This window comes from Pan paniscus, chromosome 14 (assembly GCF_029289425.2).
Source record: "Pan paniscus chromosome 14, NHGRI_mPanPan1-v2.0_pri, whole genome shotgun sequence".
Taxonomy (NCBI): Eukaryota; Metazoa; Chordata; class Mammalia; order Primates; family Hominidae; genus Pan; species Pan paniscus.
The window spans coordinates 101947605-101966953 of NC_073263.2; the positions used below are offsets into that span (position 1 = coordinate 101947605).

General features: G+C 40.4%; 1 protein-coding gene across 3 annotated transcripts in view; it reads left to right on the top strand.

Moving 5' to 3' along the window:
• PCCA (propionyl-CoA carboxylase subunit alpha) overlaps positions 1-19349 on the top strand; it is a 439968-nt gene that overhangs the window by 331494 nt on the left and 89125 nt on the right. For all 3 annotated transcript variants that reach the window (XM_034936916.3, XM_003832051.5, XM_034936917.3), the window contains exon 20: positions 1939-2037. In XM_034936916.3, the coding sequence (XP_034792807.3) occupies positions 1939-2037 (99 nt within the window). The remainder of the gene's footprint in view (positions 1-1938; positions 2038-19349) is intronic.

Below are 19349 nucleotides of genomic sequence, written 5' to 3' on the forward strand. Positions count from 1 at the left end.
AAATTTGTGAGTAAACAGGATCTTGGCCTCTGTTGGTTTAAACAGTCTCTTTGGGGTAATGTGTTTCAGTTTTCTTCTATCCCCAGCTTCTGCTGAGGTGAGGTCTGGGAGCAGTGAGAGAGGCCTTTGGGAATGATGCTTAGATCTGCCTCGCGGCGCTGGCATGGGGAGAACGTAGACTCACACGCAGTCTTCCTGAGGCTTTGCTGCGAGGGCCTGGGTGGGTAACCACTGAGTAACATCTCTCGCTGTTGAGGCTTTGAAAGCCTTGAGGAGGCTTCTCCTGTCCTTAGACCTACTACAGTCGGCCCATGGGCTCTGCATCTGTGGATCCAACCAACTGCAGATATTTGGGGGAGCGGGGAGGAAAAGATTTGGATCTGTACTGAATAGGTACTGCCTTTTCCCCCCCCATCTTTATTCCCTAAATGATAGAGGATAACAACTATTTAGATAGCATTTACATTGTATTAGGTATTATAATTCAAAGGTATTATAGGTAATCTAGAGGTGATTCAATATATGGAAGAATGTGCCTGGGTTAGATGCAAATACTACACCATTTTATATCAGGGACTTGAACATCCCCGGATTTTGGTATCTGCAGGGCGGGGCGGGGGTGGTGCTCCTGGAACCCGTCTCCCATGGATTCCAAGGATCAACTGTATTTGCCTGCAGTCATCATGGAGTTCCCCATACTGTGTGGTCTTCATCCTGACCCAGACCTTCACTGGTCAGAACTTCTGGATTCCTATCACGATGTACTTGGGTTATTTGCCCAGCCCCTCCCTCCAGCCATGCTGCACTGTTGCTGCCACGCCATATTCAGAATGCCACAAAACTGAGCCCTGGGCTTCACTGCAAGCCTGCAGCCTCCCCTACACTGTGTCCCAGAAGCAGATCTCTTGCCTGGATATTTTTTAGGGCACCTGATACTTGTCAGAATGTTTTCAGCAGTCTTTGTCCACTGCCACCCCCGCCCTATCCCCAAGGGTCCAGCAGAAGAGGAAATAGTGAGGTCTCTGATAATCTGATTTTAATGAGTATCTTTTAAGAGAAATAAGTGATAGTGGGGGAATTGTTAGGGATCATATATCATAGTTCTGCTGCAGGTTTATTTGGAAACTTGAGCAAGATTAAGTATCACCTTGTTAGGTTGTCTACCATATAATAATAATGTCATCTGTAAGCCTCTCATATTAAAGAGTTAGGGAATAAGCATCAGTGAGTGAAAGGAAGAAAACCAATAGTACTTTCATTTTAAATTAGCTATGATTTTTAAATTTCCATTACTTTTATATTTATTTGGAAATTATTTTTTTTCTTTTACGAGTATCCCTGTTTTGAAAGATTATGGGTCTTTTTTTGCATATTCATGAAGGATGACTGGATGAAATCAGTCATTTATGATTGACAGAAATATGACAGAACTTTGCAAAGTTTGAATGGACTTTTGATATTCAACACCAAAGAATTTTGTCTAATTAAAGCTTCTGTTTAATTAAGATAACAATGCATAGTCCTTCATTAAAATTAACACAGAAAAAGTTCTTCCTTGGTCCTTGGAGAGGATATTATATGCAAGCCCTGTTGTGTGGGTTGCAAGATGTCACTGGAATTTATATGCATTACTTGTCTAATTGCAGTAAATGTAGCATGTCCAGATAGGTTTCGAGTTAGAAGGCTGTTTGTTACTTACGGAAATCACTTGAAGCCTCAGTACCCGGAGGCAGCTGTTCACAGGTCCTTCACCTCTCCCCAGAGATGACTGGGAAGACGCTGTTGTTGGACCCTGTCTTTCTTGGCTGGAGCAGTAAACATGACAGGTTGTTTGGGAGCCATCTGTTTAAAATGGCTGCTGCTTTGTATGCAGCAATGAACTTGAGATCAGTTTTCTGTCTTTCTTCATGGTAATGGTCTTATTTGGTGTCACAACAGGTGGAAGTTGATGGGTCGAAACTAAATGTGACCAGCACGTGGAACCTGGCTTCGCCCTTATTGTCTGTCAGCGTTGATGGCACTCAGAGGACTGTCCAGGTGAGTGTTGTAAGGATTTCCTTAGAGGGCCTCCTCAAGTCCAGAATCCTTGTCAGCACCTGTGTGGCTAATACTTAGAGCTATAGGAGGGAAAAGCTGTATTTTATTCACCTTATACTTTTTACGGTTGAAAGCTTTTTCTTTTTTTATTTTAGAGGATCTTAAGTTTTAACCTGAGCATTTAATGTTTTCTTTTTTCAGACAATCCAAGAAGGTTCATGTATTGTACTTTGTTGTAAACAAGGAATTCTGCAGGCTTTTCTAAAAATGCTAGATTAGCTGTTTTTTTTTTTTTTTTCCTCTGTGGGTTTTTAGTTGTAAAATACAACTTACTTTGTTACCTTTCTTTTCTGTGCAGTTGAAATTACGTAGTGTTAGGCTAGCAAAACTTGTGTTATTCAGGTTGACTTTCCACAGCTCACTGATGTCCTTTAAAAATTTAGTAATCTTAACTTATTAATCTTTCTTTTCGCCTCAGTATAAAATGTCCTGCCTTGAGGAGATGCCTTGGAACCCAGAGTCGATAGAACGTTTTTTGTAACCTGTGACTTCCATCTTAAAGTAGAAAGTTATGCAAAGAGATTCTGCCAAAATTCTTCACCTTGCCTCATATTTGAGGTTTAGCGTTTTAGGGGAAAAAAAAAAATCATGGAACATGTGGCTATCACAGGCTAATAAAAATCTAGCCCCACCCATAGCATTAAATGCTCATTCTTTGTTCTTTTTTATGAAAATCATCTTAACTTGATTTTACACAGGAAACTGGTTTTAAAAACCTTGAGAAGTCAGGATAATCACAGATTAAGACTACTTACTCCATACCTGATTCTTATCTACCTCTATGAGAGACCGGGATAGTGGACATCAGAATCCACAAAAAATATGTGATGACTGAACTGATTTCTAAGCCAGTTTCAATTGATATATTATCTCTATGGTTCCAAGTAACCTTGAACTCTTGGTAATGAGCCCTATATTTTGATTTTGGTTTTGTGACTTGTCCCAGTATATTTTTTCTCATTTTTTAAATTTTCTAACTCCTGTCTTTTCTCGTATTTTATAACTTAACTCATATTATATAACTTTATATAATATTATATCAGTATAAATTATGAGTTGAAATATTTTAAGACTCTTGAAAAAAAATCACTACATAATTTCACATTACTTAGATCCATGTATTATTATGTCTTTAAAAACTGTGGTGTCTGGGCACGGTGGCTCACGCCTGTAATCCCAGCACTTTGGGAGGCCAAGGCAGGCGGATCACCTGAGGTGAAGCGTTCCAGACCAGCCTGGCCAAAGACGGTGAAACCCTGTCTCCACTACAAATACAAAAATTAGCCGGGTGTGGTGGCGGGTGCCTGTATTCCTAGCTACTTGGGAGGCCAGGGCAGGAGAATCACTTGAATCTGGGAAGCAGAGGTTGCAGTGAGCCAGGATCACGCCATTGCACTGCAGCCTGGGCAACAGAACAAGACTCTGTCTCCAAAACAAACAAACAAAACAAACAAACAAAAAACTGTGGTTTTGTTATACTGGTTTATGTTCGATAGACTGTACAGTGCATCGAATATGTTATGGCTCAAGTGTTTGTCAGAGGGACATAGTGTTAACTCTCAGTAGTCAGAAGAAAGAGGTACAAACTCCTATTATGCAAATTTTTTGTATTGTGTTACTTTCATCATCCTTTTCAGTGAGTGTGCAGATAGTTGTCTTGATGGCACTTTTACATGTAGAATTTATAGCTAGATTAATATGGATACATACGTAGAATAATCAAAAATATTTTCCCTAGTGTAGGGATCATGTTCGGTAAATCCCTTTTTAATCCTGTAAGTACTTTGCTACTAAAAGAATTAACGTGTCTGAAATAAGTGACCCCTTAAAGAGAGATCCCTTGACTCTTAGGAAGAGGTCGTTGCATCAAGTTAAGTACTCTCTAATTGGAAGGAAATAAACTCAGAGAGGTAAATGGTGTACTAGGAAAAACAGTCGTTTACCTAAAAAAAAAAAAGGTAAGGAGAGTTTTTCCTTGTGAAAGGGGATGGATTTTATTTACTTTCTGTAGGCATTAGCATTATATCGACTCTTTCCAAAAATGTAATGTGGCCCCTATGAAGATAATAACAATTGTAGTAATAATAAATAACACACAGTGCTTACTGTGTTATCAGGTGTAGTTTTAAGCATAGTACAGATATGAACTTCTTTGATCTTCACAATTGTATGAAGTAGGTGCTATTTATAGTTTTATAAATGAGACAACTGAGGCTCAGAGAAAAGTAAGTGACTTACTCAAGGTCACCAGCTAGTAAGAGGTAAAGCCATGATTTTTTTTTTTCTTTTTAAATGAGACAGGATCTCGCTCTGTCACCTAAGCTAGAGTGCAGTGGCACAATCTGGGCTCACCGCAGCTTTGACCTCCCAGGCTCCAGCGATCCTCCCACCTCAGCCCCCCAGGTAGCTGGGACTACAGGTGTGCCTGCCACCACACCCAGCTAATTTTGTTTATTTTGTAGAGATGAGGCCTCACTATGTTGCCCAGGCTGGTTTGGAACTCCTGGGCTCAAGCAACCCCGCCTCCTCCCCGACCCCCCCTACCCCCCCACGCCCACCCCCACCCCCCCCACACACCCTCAGCCTAGATCCATGATTTAAATCCGAGCAGTCTTGCTGTAGGTGGGATTCTTGCCATCAAGCATTGCAGGATGCTGAGGCAAGCTATGTAACTTCCTGGGCATCACAAAGCTAGGAAGAAGCAGAGCAAAAACTTTGTCCGTAGCAGTCATGTGTGCTTTCCCCCACTATGCTATAGTACTTTGCGATTTTTCCTATCACATTCTTCTTCAAATTATAATTACCTGTCATTCATGCTTTAAACCAGAGATGCTTAAACTTTAATATGCTTCAGAATCAACTAGCAGCCTTGTGGAAACTCAAGTTGTTGGACCCACCCATAGCTTACTCTGATTTAGCAGGTCTGGGCTAGGTCTGCATTTCTGGCAAGCCCCCAGGTAATGCTGCTGGTCTGGGCCACATTTGGACACCCTCTGCTTTAAACCTTTGTAGTCAGAGAATGAGCTGAGGAGTGGTGTGCCCCAGCAAGGTGGGTAGGAACCGAGTCACACGAGCCTTATTAAGGACATAGGAGAGGCTCTACTTTATCCCTAGGTCAGTAGGGACCCGTGGAAGAGCTTTCAGTAAGGAAGTGATGATTGAACAGAATTGTAGCTTACGAGGTTTTTTTGGTTTTTGGCTGCTTTGTGGAGAGTGGCTTGAAGAAGCATGAGGTGAAGATTGGAGGCAAAGAGAGAAGTCAGCAGATGTTAGGGATTCGGAGGTGAGAAGTCTCAGCAGCTGTGGGGATGAGGGCACTGTGTGCAGAAGGGATCTGCAAGCGTGACAGGGGAAAGAACTGGTGGCTTTACAGTCATCTGCTGATTTCTCTTCTGACCACCGTTAGCATGGGCAAACCTCCAAATTCTATTCCTGACTCCCCCTTTTCTCTCTCCGCTTGCTTCCTGGGCTGCATTGCTCCAAGAGTTCCAGCTTAACACCTCCAAGCAGATAGCTACGAAATGCAATTTTAAGTGTTTGTGTATCTCTTTGCAATTGTTTATTCTGAGAAATAAGGGATGAATATTACCAAAGGCATTTTTCAAGTGATTTTACAGTAATCACTTGAAATTGATTACTGTAGTAATTGATTACTATAGTAACTGTAGGTACTTTAAAGTAATAACTGCAATTCTTTTTTCTCTGGATTTTTGAGCATACATATAAACTTTATATTCTTAAATAGTATTAAATATTACTATTTATCATTAACTTGTATCATTAAATTTTATTATTAAACCTCATTTAATATAAAATAATATGTATTATTATTATTTTGAGACACAGCCTCCCTCTATTGCCCAGGCTGGAGTGCAGTGGTGCGATCTTGGCTCACTGCAACCTCTGTCTTTCGGGTTCAAACGATTCTCTTGCCTCAGCCTCTGGAGTAGCTGGGATTACAGACACGCACTACCATGCCTCGCTAATTTTTTTATTTTTAGTAGAGATGAGGTTTCGCCATGTTGGCCAGGCTGGTCTCGAACTCCTGACCTCAGGTCATCCACCTGCCTCAGCCTCCTAAAGTGCTGGGATTACAGGTGTGAGCCATCACACCCAGCCAAAAATATCTATTATATCTATATAAAAGCTAAAGAATGACCCAATGAAAACCTGTTTACCCACTATCTAGATTAAAAAAAAGAAAACAGGCTGGTCACTGTGGCTCACGCCTGTAATCCTAGCCTTTGGGAGGCCAGAGCAGGCAGATCACCTGAGGTTCGGAGTTCGAGACCAGCCTGACCAACGTGGAGAAACCCCGTCTCTACTAAAAATACAAAATTAGCCAGGCATGGTGGCGCATGCCTGTAATCCCAGCTACTCAGGAGGCTGAGGCGGGAGAATCCCTTGAACCCGGGTTGTGGTGAGCCGAGATCGCGCCATTGCACTCCAGCCTGGGCAACAAGAGTGAAACTCCGTCTCAAAAAGAAACAAACAAACAAAAAACCAAAACATTATCAGTGCTATTTGTATCATTCTTCCTTGATTAAATCCTCCTTTCCAGTGTCCCTGAAGAACACCATTATGAGTTTTAAATTGATCACTACCTTGCTTTTCTTTAGGGATATTTACGAATACACCAACACTGTGAGCAGTATCTTGTTGAGCTGCTCTTGTTTTTGAACCTTGTAATTGCCCCCATCCTCTCTGTGTTCCTCCAGGAGTTGTCTTCTCCCCACCAGCATGATGTTTGTGAGCCTGGCCCATGTTGCTGCCTATAGCTGCAGTTTATCTACTTCCATACATCATATTAATATTACCACCAATTATTTATTCTCCTCTAAATAGACATCTGTGTTATTTTCCTTATTTTGTTGTCACAGTGATGCTTATATGAACACCCTACTTCCTGTTTCCTCTTGACATAGGAGGTTCTGCAGGTCATGTGCCGGTATAACAGCCATGCTGTGGGGCCTGTGCTTTCTCATTCCTGCATGGCAAGGCCAGGTGGGTTTCCCTGTGTGGCTGTACCAGCTTATGTGCCCCTCAGTAGTGAAGATGATAGTCACAATGAGAACAATGAGCTAACCTTATTCTGTACTTAACTATGCCCGGCACTGACTGTTCTAAGCACTTTGTATGTATGAATACCCCCCAAAACCCAATAAAGTATGTACTAGTGTTATCCCTCATTTTGTATTTGGGAAAACAGAAGCTTGTAGAGGCTAAATTGCTTTCCCATCTGGTAGTAAATGGGAGTGCCAGAATTTGTACCAAGGAATCTGTGCCCTTAACATTTTTTTTCACATCCTGGTGAACCCTTGGCCTTCCCAGACTACTTAGGTTTTTCCTGTCTGGTGGGTTTAGATGGCATCTCATTATAGTTTTAATGTATACTTCCCTGATTAGTATGACAATGAACATTGAAAATATATATTTATTGGCTCTCTTGTTTTCTCTTCTGTAAAATATCTGCTCATGACTTTTGCCCACTTTTTAAATTGGATTATCTTTTTCTTATTGACTCATAAAAGTTCTTCCTGTGTTACGGCTCCTTTTTGTCATATGTGTTGATAAAGTAGCTTCTGTTTTTATTGTTTTAAGTTATCCAAGTGAAGTTTTAAGGCAAGATTTAATGTCAGAATTTTCAATATTTTCCTTTATGGTTTGTGTGTTTTGCGTTTGTGTAGATAATCCTGTTCTACTCCTAAGCTCACAAAGATACCTATATTTTCTTTTAAACCTTTTTAAATTGTGCTTTTCAAAGTTAACTACTTAATCCTCATGGGATTGATTTTTGTACATGGTATGAGTGGCTCACGCCTGTAATCCCAGCACTTTGAGAGGCCGAGGTGGGTGGATCACGAGGTCAGGAGATCGAGACCATCCTGGCTAACACAGTGAAACCCCATCTCCACTAAAAATACAAAAAGTTAGCTGGGCGTGGTGGCAGGCGCCTGTAGTCCCAGCTACTTGGGAGGCTGAGGCAGGAGAATGGTGTGAACCCAGGAGGCAGAGCTTGCAGTGAGCCGAGATCGTGCCACTGCACTCCAGCCTGGGTGACAGAGTGAGACTCCATCTCAAAAAAAAAAATAATAATAAATAAAATAAAATACAGATACCAGGCCAGGTGTGGTGGCTTAAGCCTGTAATCCCAGCACTTTGGGAGGCCGAGGTGGGTGGATCACCTGAGGTAAGGCGTTTGATACCAGACCAGTCTGGCCAACATGGTGAAACCCTGTCTTTACTGAAAATACAAAATATTAACCGGGGATGGTGGTGCACACCTGCAGTCCCAGCTGCTCAAGAGGCTCGACCCCTGCACTCCAGCCTGGGCGACAAAGCAAGACTCCATCTCAAAAATAAATAAATAAATACATAAATAAACAAACAAACAGATAACTCGTTATGCCAGCACAATTTAATGATAGTCGTGCTTCTCTTCCCTTACTACCTTGCCACCACCTCGCCTTTCCAACCCCGAAATTCTTTAAAAGCGGTTTCTGTGATTCTCAATTAATTGTAAATAAAAAGATGATTTTTCGCTTAATACGATCCTCAGTATATTTGCTTCTGTGAGCTCCCAGTCAGTTGCACTCTTTCATTTTTTGTTAATCTTTCGGAAACCCTTAGCCAAGGGCATCAGATGATATTCGAGATACACCTTAGAAAAACATGTTTGTGAATCAACAGGCAAATTGGGAAGTATTCATTTAGGGAAGTAATGAGAGCTAAACATGGAAAAATAGGCTGGAGGACCAGATAGTGAATGAGAGCCTGAAGAATCTATGCTTTTCAGTCAGCAGTGGAGATATTACAACTTTTTGCAGAGTACAGTAACGTCCATCAAAATGCCATTGTAGAATATTAATGTGTCCTCATCATAGAGGAGGGGTTAAGGGATTGAAGGGTGAAGTGGAGATGGAGTTCATGTAGAAGACAGTCCTATTACTGCCTTCATCCTCCACTAGGGTGCAAGCAGTGTAGAGAAAAAGGGGGTTGAGTTTGAGAGAAACCTATGTTTCCATGCATAGAAACCACTTTCTGTTTCTATGGATTTGAGTACTGTGGGTATGGGTACCGCCTATAAATGAAATCGTATAGTATTTGTCTTTTGTGACTGGCTCATTTCACTTAGCATACTGTCTTCAAGGTTCATCCAGGTTATAGCATGTGACAGGATGTCTTTCCTTTTTATGGCTGAATCATATTCCATTGTGTGAATATACTACATGTTGTTTATCCATTCCTCTGTCAATGGACATTTGGGTTGTTTCTACCTTTTGGCTGCTGTGAATTATGCTTCCATGAGCATGGGTGTACAAATATCTGAGTACCCCATTCTTTTGGGCATATGCCCAGAAGTGGAATTGCTGGATCACGTGGTAATTGTATGTTTAATTTTTTGAGGAACCTCCATAGTTGCTGCACCATTTTACATTCCCATTAGCAGTGCACAATAATTTCAGTTTCGTGCCATCTTTGTTAACACTTGTTATTTTCTGTTTTGTTTTGTTTTTTAATAATAGCCATCCTATTGGGGGTGAGGTGGTATCTCATTGTGGAGCAGGACTTATCTAGATAGTAACTGAAGAAAAAGCATTCCGAATACTTCTAGGATGTGTCCTTCCTATATTGGTATTACTCTGTAACCAGTTCACTGCACAAGTGGCACTTTTTTCCGTCCACGTAGAAGCAAGTTTCTTAGAGCTGTTTTTTTTTAAACCCTTTATCTCAGCTTCTTTCCTTCCCATATATAAAACCACATACCATTCTAACAGTCTGTAATGTTGCTACCAGGTAATAAACAAGCCATACTGTATTTGGGAGAGGAGGGTGTGTTTCAAAGTCTAGTTCATTGTATATCAAAACTGGTAAAACCTCTCCTCTCTAAACTCAGTTTGACCTCACACTGAGAAACCTTTACTAGTGCAGAGGAGAATGTTGCTTTCTTCTTGCTTGCTTTATATTGTAGGGGCAAAAGGGTGTGATCCCACTCCTCCCCATCATAAGGGTGTCCATGGCAGACACTCCTATAACAAAAGACAGGTTAACAAGAGAAAAGTATAACTGATTTATTTAATCAAAGTTTTATGTGACATGAGAGTCTTCAGAACAGAGATCCAAAGATACAAGGAAAGCTGTCCATTTTAATGCTTAGGTTTAATGAAGAATGGGCAGCCGTGTAAAACTGATGGGACAAAGAATGTAAGTGAATGCTAGTAGCCTGAGAGGAACCCAGCAAGGCCTATGTTCAGATCTTCCTGGCCTCTCTTGTACTATTTCTTCCTCCCAGGTATGGGACAAGACCTATCTGGGATGACGGTCTTATGACCTGCTACTGTTGTAGAGAAGGGTAAGCCAGAGAATTTCTTTATGAGCAGCTCTTAGAAAGGCAGGGAGGGGTTAGAGTCCTGTTTCTGGTTTCATAGTTGTCTTTGCGGGAGAGGAATTCTGATGTCTGTGACTCATCTCAGGAGAGAATGAGGGGTGAGAGACAGGAGGGCAGAAGGTCAGAGACCTTAGTTCTGAGGTTACTTCTGAGGCCTTCTCTTTGGGGTATCATTTTCTGAGCCTCAACAATACCCTTTTCTACTTCAGAGCTGCTATATTGGGTCTCTCAGAATTTGCAGCATGGGGTAAAGATGAGAAGAGCATGGCAGGAAGAACCAGGTTTTCTGGGGCAGAGGCAACCTGGCATTCACTCTCTTGGGGCATGGCAGATGTCCAAAGTTGGCCGTAGCCCTGGGATACTTTCGTGTGGATTTGGGGGAACTTCTCACCTGCAGAACACTTAATGCCTCCTGTCTTTTCCAGTTGCCTTTGGTCTCCTGAGCAACTACTGTGTTGACTCTGAATGTTCTCACTGGGCGTGGTCCCTCATAATGACCCCGCCTGCTTTTCTCCTGCACAATCCATGTCTGGCCACAAGAAATAGTAATAAGTCCTTGCCTCACCAAACCAACAAAGTACAAGCTTCTCTTCTTGGTCTGTCTCTAAGAATTCGCATGAATAAGTGATTCTCATGAAGTCGCTTTCACGTAGCTTAAGCAGAGTTCAGCCTTAAATTCTAAGCTTAAGAATTTGACCTCCTCAAATTAATTTTCCTCTTTTATTCTTTTAAGGTGGGAGATGGACAGTCACTGGTCCCACAGCTTCCTAGCACATTCTACCAGGTAGCCTTGGCTAGCATCTGACTTAAAGATGTATAGGTACTTGGCGTCTACTTCTTTTTGTTGCTGAACCCCTGTGATTCCATGAAAAGTAGTGCGTTCATCTGTTCTTATATTGCTATAAAGAAAAACCTGAGACTGCATAATTTATCAAGAAAACGGGTTTAAATGGCTCATGGTTCTGCCAGCTGTACAGGAAGTGTGGTGCCAGCATCTGCTCAGCTTCTGGGGAGGGAGGCCTCAGGGAGCTTTCAGTCATGGTGGAGGCAAAGCAGGAGAAGGAGCATCACAGGGCAAGAGCAGGAATGAGGGTGAGAGAGAACGGGGAGGTGCCCCACTCTTTTAAACAACCAAGATCTACCTCTGTGATCCAAACACCTCCCACCAGGCCCCACCTGCCATGTTGAGAATCACATTTCAGCAAGAGATTTGGAGCGGACACATCCAAACCATATTAAGGAGCATTTAACTTCTTTATCTGATTAGATGAGTAAGTAGTTGGGAAGGCAACTTACCTTTGCTTCAGGAATTAGCTCCCGATTCATCCAGTCCGATCACGTGTATTCATGTTCCTGGTTTTCATTGGTAAACTTCATAAGTTTAATATTACCCATTAAATTCCTTTAAAAGTAAGTTGTATTTTGGTGTATACTGTCACTGGTAGAGGGTCGTGATTGCAAGTTATCCAGGTTCTTGGCGTTTTGAACAAAGAATTGGACAACATGTCCAGCAAAGCAAACAATGAAGCAACAACAGAACAAAAACAGGGATTTATTGAAAACAAAAGTATAGGCGGCCAGGTGTGGTGGCTCATGCCTGTAATCCCAGCACTTTGGGAGGCCGAGGCAGGTGGATCACCTGAGGTCAGGAGTTTGAAACCAGTCTGGCCAACATCGTGAAACCCCGTCTCTACTAAAAATACAAAATTAGCCTAGTGTGGTGGTGCATGCCTGTAATCCCATCTACTTGGGAGGCAAAGACAGGAGAATTGCTTGAACCCAGGAGGTGGAGGTTGCAGTGAGCCGAGATCGAGCCATTGCACTCCAGCTTAGGCAACAAGAGCGAAACTCTGTCTCAAATAAAAAAAAAGAGAGAGAGAGAGAAAGAAAATGAAACTGTACTCCACAGTGTGGGAGCGAGCCTGAGCAGCGGCTCAAGGGCCCAGATACAGAATCTTCTTGGTTCCAAATACCCGCTAGAAGTTTTCCATTGATTACTTTATACTCACCTCATGTAAATGAAGTTGCAGCCTATAAGGTTGCAGAAAGCAGCCAACCAGAGGCTGAAGTGAAGTTACAAAGGTCACACTCCTGTGCAAACATGTTGCAAAGTTATACTCTTATGCTAACGAAGACTTGGCTGGCAATCAGTCTGATTGGTTTTGGACAGCAACCATTCAGAGACTGGAGTGATGTTACAAAGTTGCAAAGACTGGACCCACAGTCAGTCTGATTTTCTGATTTGTTATTGGATGGGAAATTGACTGTCCGATTTCCCATCTGCCACACAGAAAAGGTGGGTGGTTTGCAAAGGGAGTAGCCTCTGGTCCTTTTATTACTTAGGTGTGGAAAGCTAGGATTTTCCTTTCAATTTAGTTCTAGGAAGTTGGCGTGAAACAGCCTTAGGTTCCCTGCCTCCAGACCCTATTCTCCTGCCTCAATGCTATTATTGGAATAATAAATTTCATAGGTTATTAACCTCTTTTAATTGATCTAAATCACCTGTTTCCTTTTGGATTTGACTTTCAATTCCCACTGCCCTGCTGACTTCTCGGCGTGTATAAATGCTCAATAATTGGATGAATAGGTGTGGGTGGGTGAATGGGTATGTGGACAGTCATCTTACATTATAGAATGTTTTGCTGATTCTTTTTAGTTCCTGACCTCCCAACATTTGTGAAATCCATACTCCATTAGTGTGGCTGGTGGACCTCTCTTGATACAGAATAACCATGGTTTCTGTGAGAGCAAAAAGAAACAAGAGGGCTCCCAAGGACTTGCCCACAGAGGCGCTTTGCGCACCAAGCATGGTTCTTTCCTTTTGGCCTCTGTTTGCTCTGGGTAGCACCTCGGCTGTTTTAGGCCCACAGTATCACCTATTGACAAGTGTAGATAGCTATTGATAGTATCAATAGGTGTAGGAAAGGGTCTGCCTCCTGCTATTCCTGGTTTTCTCTTTCTCAAAGGCTTGTGCATGCCCTAGGCTTTCTCACTGTGCGTTGCTGGGTGAGGTCATATCAGCTCTTACTCCCACAGAACCACCCACACCTGCTTTAAGTACGCTGCCTTTCTGACTTCAAGAAAATCATATTCTCGGAAAAAGTCTAATCATTGTGGATAACTTTGAATATGGAGCTAGTGATATATTACCTAAGGGAGGAGGAAATCACATATTTTGAAATGATGAAGAACCAGGGGCATAAACATTGAGAACTCTTGAAAATAATTAAAAGTTCTCTTCAGAATTTTAAAAAGTCTTTTTCTATTAATTTCTCTAATAATTTAGCCAACTTTTCTTCAAATATCATCATTTAAGGAAAATGAAATAACTATATTTTTTTGGTTTTTTTTGTTTTTTTTTTTTAACCAGTGTTTCTGTTTTCATTGCAGAAGTAGTCAGTTGGTAATGACGTTTATTAAATAGCCTTATCTAATAGAAGCCTAACCCAAGCCATATTTAAAATTTCTTTGTTTTAATTAATTAGCTTTTTGTTTTGTTTTGTGTTTGAGACGGAGTCCGTTGCCCAGACTGGAGTTCAGTGGCACAATCTCAGTTCACTGCAACCTCCGCCTCCCAGACTCAAGCAATTCTTCTGCCCCAGCCTCCCAAGTAGCTGGGACTACAGGCACCTGCCACCATGCCCAGCTAATTTTTCGTATTTTTAGTAGAGAGGGGATTTTACCATGTTGGCCAGGCTGGTCTTGAACTCCTGACTTCAAGTTATCTGCCCGCCTCAGCCTCCCAAAGTGCTGCAATTACAGGTGTGAGCCATCGTTCCCAACTGTCATTTAAAATTTCTTAGTAGTCATATTAAAAGAGATGAAACAAGTGGAATTAATTTTACTAATACATTTTATTTAAACCAGTGTACCTGTGGAGACAAAAGTGATTCCATCTTAATTGCTAATGCACCATGTTGTTTTTTTTTTCTTGAAGGCAAACCTTGTTGTTTTAATTTAATTTATTTTTTATTTTACTTTTTTAAAAATGATAGGGTCTTGCTCTGTTACCCAGGCTGGAGTGCAGTGGTGCAGTATGGCTCACTGCAGCCTCAACCTCCCAGACTCAACTGATCCTCCTGCCTCTGCCTTCTGAGTAGGTGGGACTGCAGGCCTGTGCCACCACATGCAATTAATTTTGTTGATTTTTTGTAGAGATGAGGGCACACTATGTTGCCCAGAACTCCTGGACTCCAGTGATCATCCCTCCTCTGCTTCCCAAAGTGCTGGGATTATAGGCCTGAGCCACCACTCCCAGCAAAGCCATGTTGATTTCTCATTAGCCCCAGTCTTGTGAATGCCTCCTGATTCCGATTTCATTTACTGTTTTTAGTGTAAGAACAAAGCAGCCTTGATCTTACCACACAAATTATAGGCAGTGACGCACATAGCATTCTCACCTGTTCTGGAGGATGCCTTTAATTGCCTCTGTAGAGCACGTACACCCTTTCCCTGTGGCATATAAGCTCTGGGTCTGGCCAGTAACAGTGTGGGTTATACCTGTCTTGCAGCCATCCGAGATCACGCTTCTGTCTGTAAGTTCCCCCAAGAAAACACCCTTTACCAACAAACTGAGTTTCTTTACCTTATTCTTTGGTTTCTTGGCTCCCTCCGCATTTGGGGGCTGCTTTGCATTTATGGCCCTTTCACAGAATAATACCCCAAATGTTGTCATTTCAACATGAAAGACTTTTAAAAATTACTAATGTGATACCAGAAACAACATAGACATTGGCATTAATACAACAGTATCTTAAACAATGGAACGGTCAGAGTGGAATGTAGTCCTACCAAAACAATGGAGTTGGGTTTAACAGAAAATTACACTGCTTCAGTTTTAAAATTAACATTAAATACAATTGAAAATTTAACTCCTCAGTCACACCAGTCATATTTCAAGTTCTCAGTAGCTACGTGTAGCTAGTGGTTACTGGGTTAGACCACTCACAGGCAAAATTTTTTGTAAACCAGAGAGTGTTTACAGATAGAGAAAACTCTACATAATGGTTTTTAAAGTATTCCCCCTTAATGTCAACCACAGTTTTGGTTTTTATCTCTTAAAATTCGGAATAGATGAGTTGAATTTATTTTTAAACAGAAGATGAATTTATCATCTAGCTGACAAACTTTTTAAATTTCCCATTAGAAGATTTAAAAAATTACAACCATTTTTAAAACGTGGAATGATTTCCTGCCTGTGGCATATAATTAAAGTGATGAAACAAACCGAAGATTCGCTGTGTCCTGGCCATGGTGAGCTCACTCTCTGTTTTCCTCACAAACCCCAGAACCTTTGTAGTGCGGAACCTGCTGGATGAATAGAAGTTTTTTATTTTATTTTATTTTTTTACTATGTCTATATTCCTGTGAAGTAATTTTTTTGACCTTGAAAGAAGTTCTTCAATTTTGCTGTTGTCTATTTCTTACAGTGTAATTTGTGTACCGGGATTTAATGTATTGTTTGTCGTTAGCGTTTTACATGCTAGATTTTCATTTTGCATAGTCACGTTGTTTGAACATTTGCAAGCAGAGCCGACTAACTGCTGTTGGCCTGTTTCTTTGTATGGCGTGATTTCTTCTATCCACCTGCTCACAGCAGGTTGCCTTCAGGCCTGAGGAGTAGCTAAATACTTTTGAAAATATCTTGAGATCCTGCTAAGGTCTAACAATTTCTGCATTTGTGTGATGTGAAGCTATTCATGCTGTACCTTTGAAGACTTTTTTCTTTCTATTTCTCATATTCTTGCTCAAATATTTTCAAGAGAAGATAAATTTATTATAAATAACAGTGCAGAGCTGATTGTAGCACCACTGCATTCTATATTGAATAGGTCTTTGATATTCAGCTAAGTGGAACTAATTTTCTATGTTAAAGCAGACAAATTTGGAATAGTGTCACATGAATCTCATGTTATTTACTGAAGAATACCAGATTAAATGGATTAGTTGTGAAATGACTAGAGTATTAAATTATATATATATATATAAAACGTGATAACTTAAAATGCCCAGTGGGCCTATGTAATATAAAATATTACACAAGCACATGAATATGATGGACGAGATGTTATTCTGTTTGCAGATCGTGAAACTGTCTGTAGTATATATACAAATGCTTGTCCACACAGAATTTGAATCAATTTTAAAATTGTAACCTTAAATTTCAGTTTTGAAGAAAATAAATTGTTGATTTTCATATCTACTTGAGAGGAAGTTAAAAATGTTATTTTCTTTTCAGTTTTTTTAGATTAAAATAGCTCCCACACCCTCCAAGAATAAACTTTAGTTTTAATCCTAATAACTGTTCATAGATAGTAAAATTCATATTTTAATTAGAAAAATAAAGCGGCATACATTTTTGCCTGTACTTTGCTGGTACACAAATGAATTGGGAAGTAATTGTCTTATGTTTTCAGTCCTAAAGTGTTTTATAGGTTTTAAAAATGTTCCCCCCACCCCCATCTGTTTGAAGCCATTATTATTTTGTACTTTACACATGTGATTTCTCTAGAATCATTGCATGTGACATGACACTCTCAGGATATATAGGATATATAAATATATAACTTAGAATAAGTAGAGGTTGGTTTTTTTTTTCGAATGAAGTAGGAAATGAAAGAGTAATTATTCACCATATCCTTTCTACATTCCTGACATATCAATACAGCTACACATCTTAGAAACAAGCTCACCAGTAGAACAGAAATAACTCTGTTGACTCTGCTTTAAAATATTTCAAGGCAGTTTAACAGCTGGGATGTATTTACAGCTATGGTATAAAGTATTAATTTTGATGCAAGGCTACCTGCTTTTGTAATGTAGTCCTAGAAGCTTAGCAGTTAATTTGGAGTTGCTTTTAAAATTTAACCGAATGGGAAAATGTCTTTCTGAACTTCCCCTACCCACACCCCCACACATACAAGCTTTTCTCCTCTTCTGTTAACTAGAAAATTATATTTTCGTTGCTGCCTGAGGAAGAGAATTTTGAGTAGTATAAACACTGATTGTAGTAAATGTGGAAAATAATACAAACAGCTGCACTGCAGACCGATAAGACAAATCCCACAGTAATGGCCTTTAAAACATATTATCAAGTTGGAAATCAGTGAGGGGAAAAAGAAAACTATTACTATTTCTTCCTCTTACTGTTCAGTGACATTATTTTTAAAGGTGAAATTACCTCTGGTTTTATTATCCTAGGAAGGTATTTTTGGAACATTTGATTTATTGTTTTGCAAATGTTTTTGCCTTTGTGTGAATAACTTTGCTAATTTTGTATGAATTTGATTCTAACAAATGTTGAAGTCATTTTGTTAACAAAATCTTCTAAAGTATTTTTTAAAGAAATAAAAAGGAATATATTTTGTAAACATTGGAGCAGAATATCAAAATAAGAAAAGGAGAACATTGTTATCTGGCTTTGGAGTGCCATTTAAAATAGGAAAAGGGATGAAATATTTGGAGAAAATATTTTAATAAGCGTGGATATGTTTCATCAAATACAATCTTAATTTTTATGAAGAATTTTGCTATTAGCATATCAAGTGGTCAGTTCATATTTGTTTTGGCATGCATTAGACTCATGATAGGCATTGAATACTTTGTTTTTTTGTGGATTCTAAAACTGAATTATCTTAATCCTAGGCTCTAGGAAAAGTATATCTTACTGTTAGGGAAGATTGAAATAAATTCCAGTTTTGAGTGAAATTTTATTTCTGTTTTTCTTTACATCAATCTTTTCTTTTTCCTTTTTTCTTTTTTTTTTTTTTGAGACAGAGTCTTGCTCTGTCACTCAGGCTGTAGTGCAATGGCATGATCTCAGCTCACTGCAACCTCCGCCTCCCAGGTTTAAGCGATTCTCCTGCCTTAGCCTCCTGAGTGGCTGGGATTACAGGCGCGTGCCACCATGCCCGGCCAATTTTTGTATTTTTAGTAGAGGCAGGATTTCACCATGTTGGCCAGGCTGGTCTCAAACTCCTGGGCTCAAGTGATCCGCCTTCCTTGACCTCCCAAAGTGTTGGGATTACAGGCGTGAGTCACCACGCCCGGCCTGTCCTTCCTTCCTTCCTTCCTTTACAAACTGTGGGAGTGTGGTGAAAAAAAGGTGACAGTCATTATATATGTAATTGTGACCTGCAATTGAATGCAATGTTAAGGACAGCTTATTGGTACTTATACCTGTGGTCACACATTCATTGATACAGTTTGTTTTTAATGTGAAAATTTGTTTCCATTTTACATAATGCAAAATTACTTCTATTTGCCTGAGAATGAATCTAACCTTTGTAGTATCAGCCAAAGGAATGATGATATTGTTTTAGTGTCTCCTACATAGAAGGGAACGCCCAGTATGGCCTAGGCAGTGTTCTAGACACTGCAGATAGAACAAGGAACAAGACTTACCTTCCAGCAGGGGAAGTAGATACTAAACATGTAAATACCTAAATAAGGTGATTTTAGTAGTAAGAAGTTGGATGAAGACTATGAAATTGATAGAAAGTCACTAGAGAAGGCAGCTTTAGCAAGGATGGCTAGGAAGTCCTCTCTGAATAGCTAACACTGAGCCGAGACCTACGAAGAGGAGGGGGCAAACGTGCAGAAGTCTGGGGGAAGGAAGTTCCAGGTAGCAGAAGGGGCAAAGCAGAGGCTCTGAAACGGGACAAGCTTGTTTTGTGTGAAGGCCAGTTGGGGAGAGTGGAACGAGGAAGACAGAACCAGATCATCTAGGGGCCAAAGAACTGTTTTGTTTTGTGTTGTTTCTTTCTATTCGTGTTGTGGAGCGTTTGGAGGGTTTGGGTAGGAGAGTGATGTGATGTGATTTTTAAAATCATTGCAGGCCTTGGGGTAGAGACAGAGAAATCAT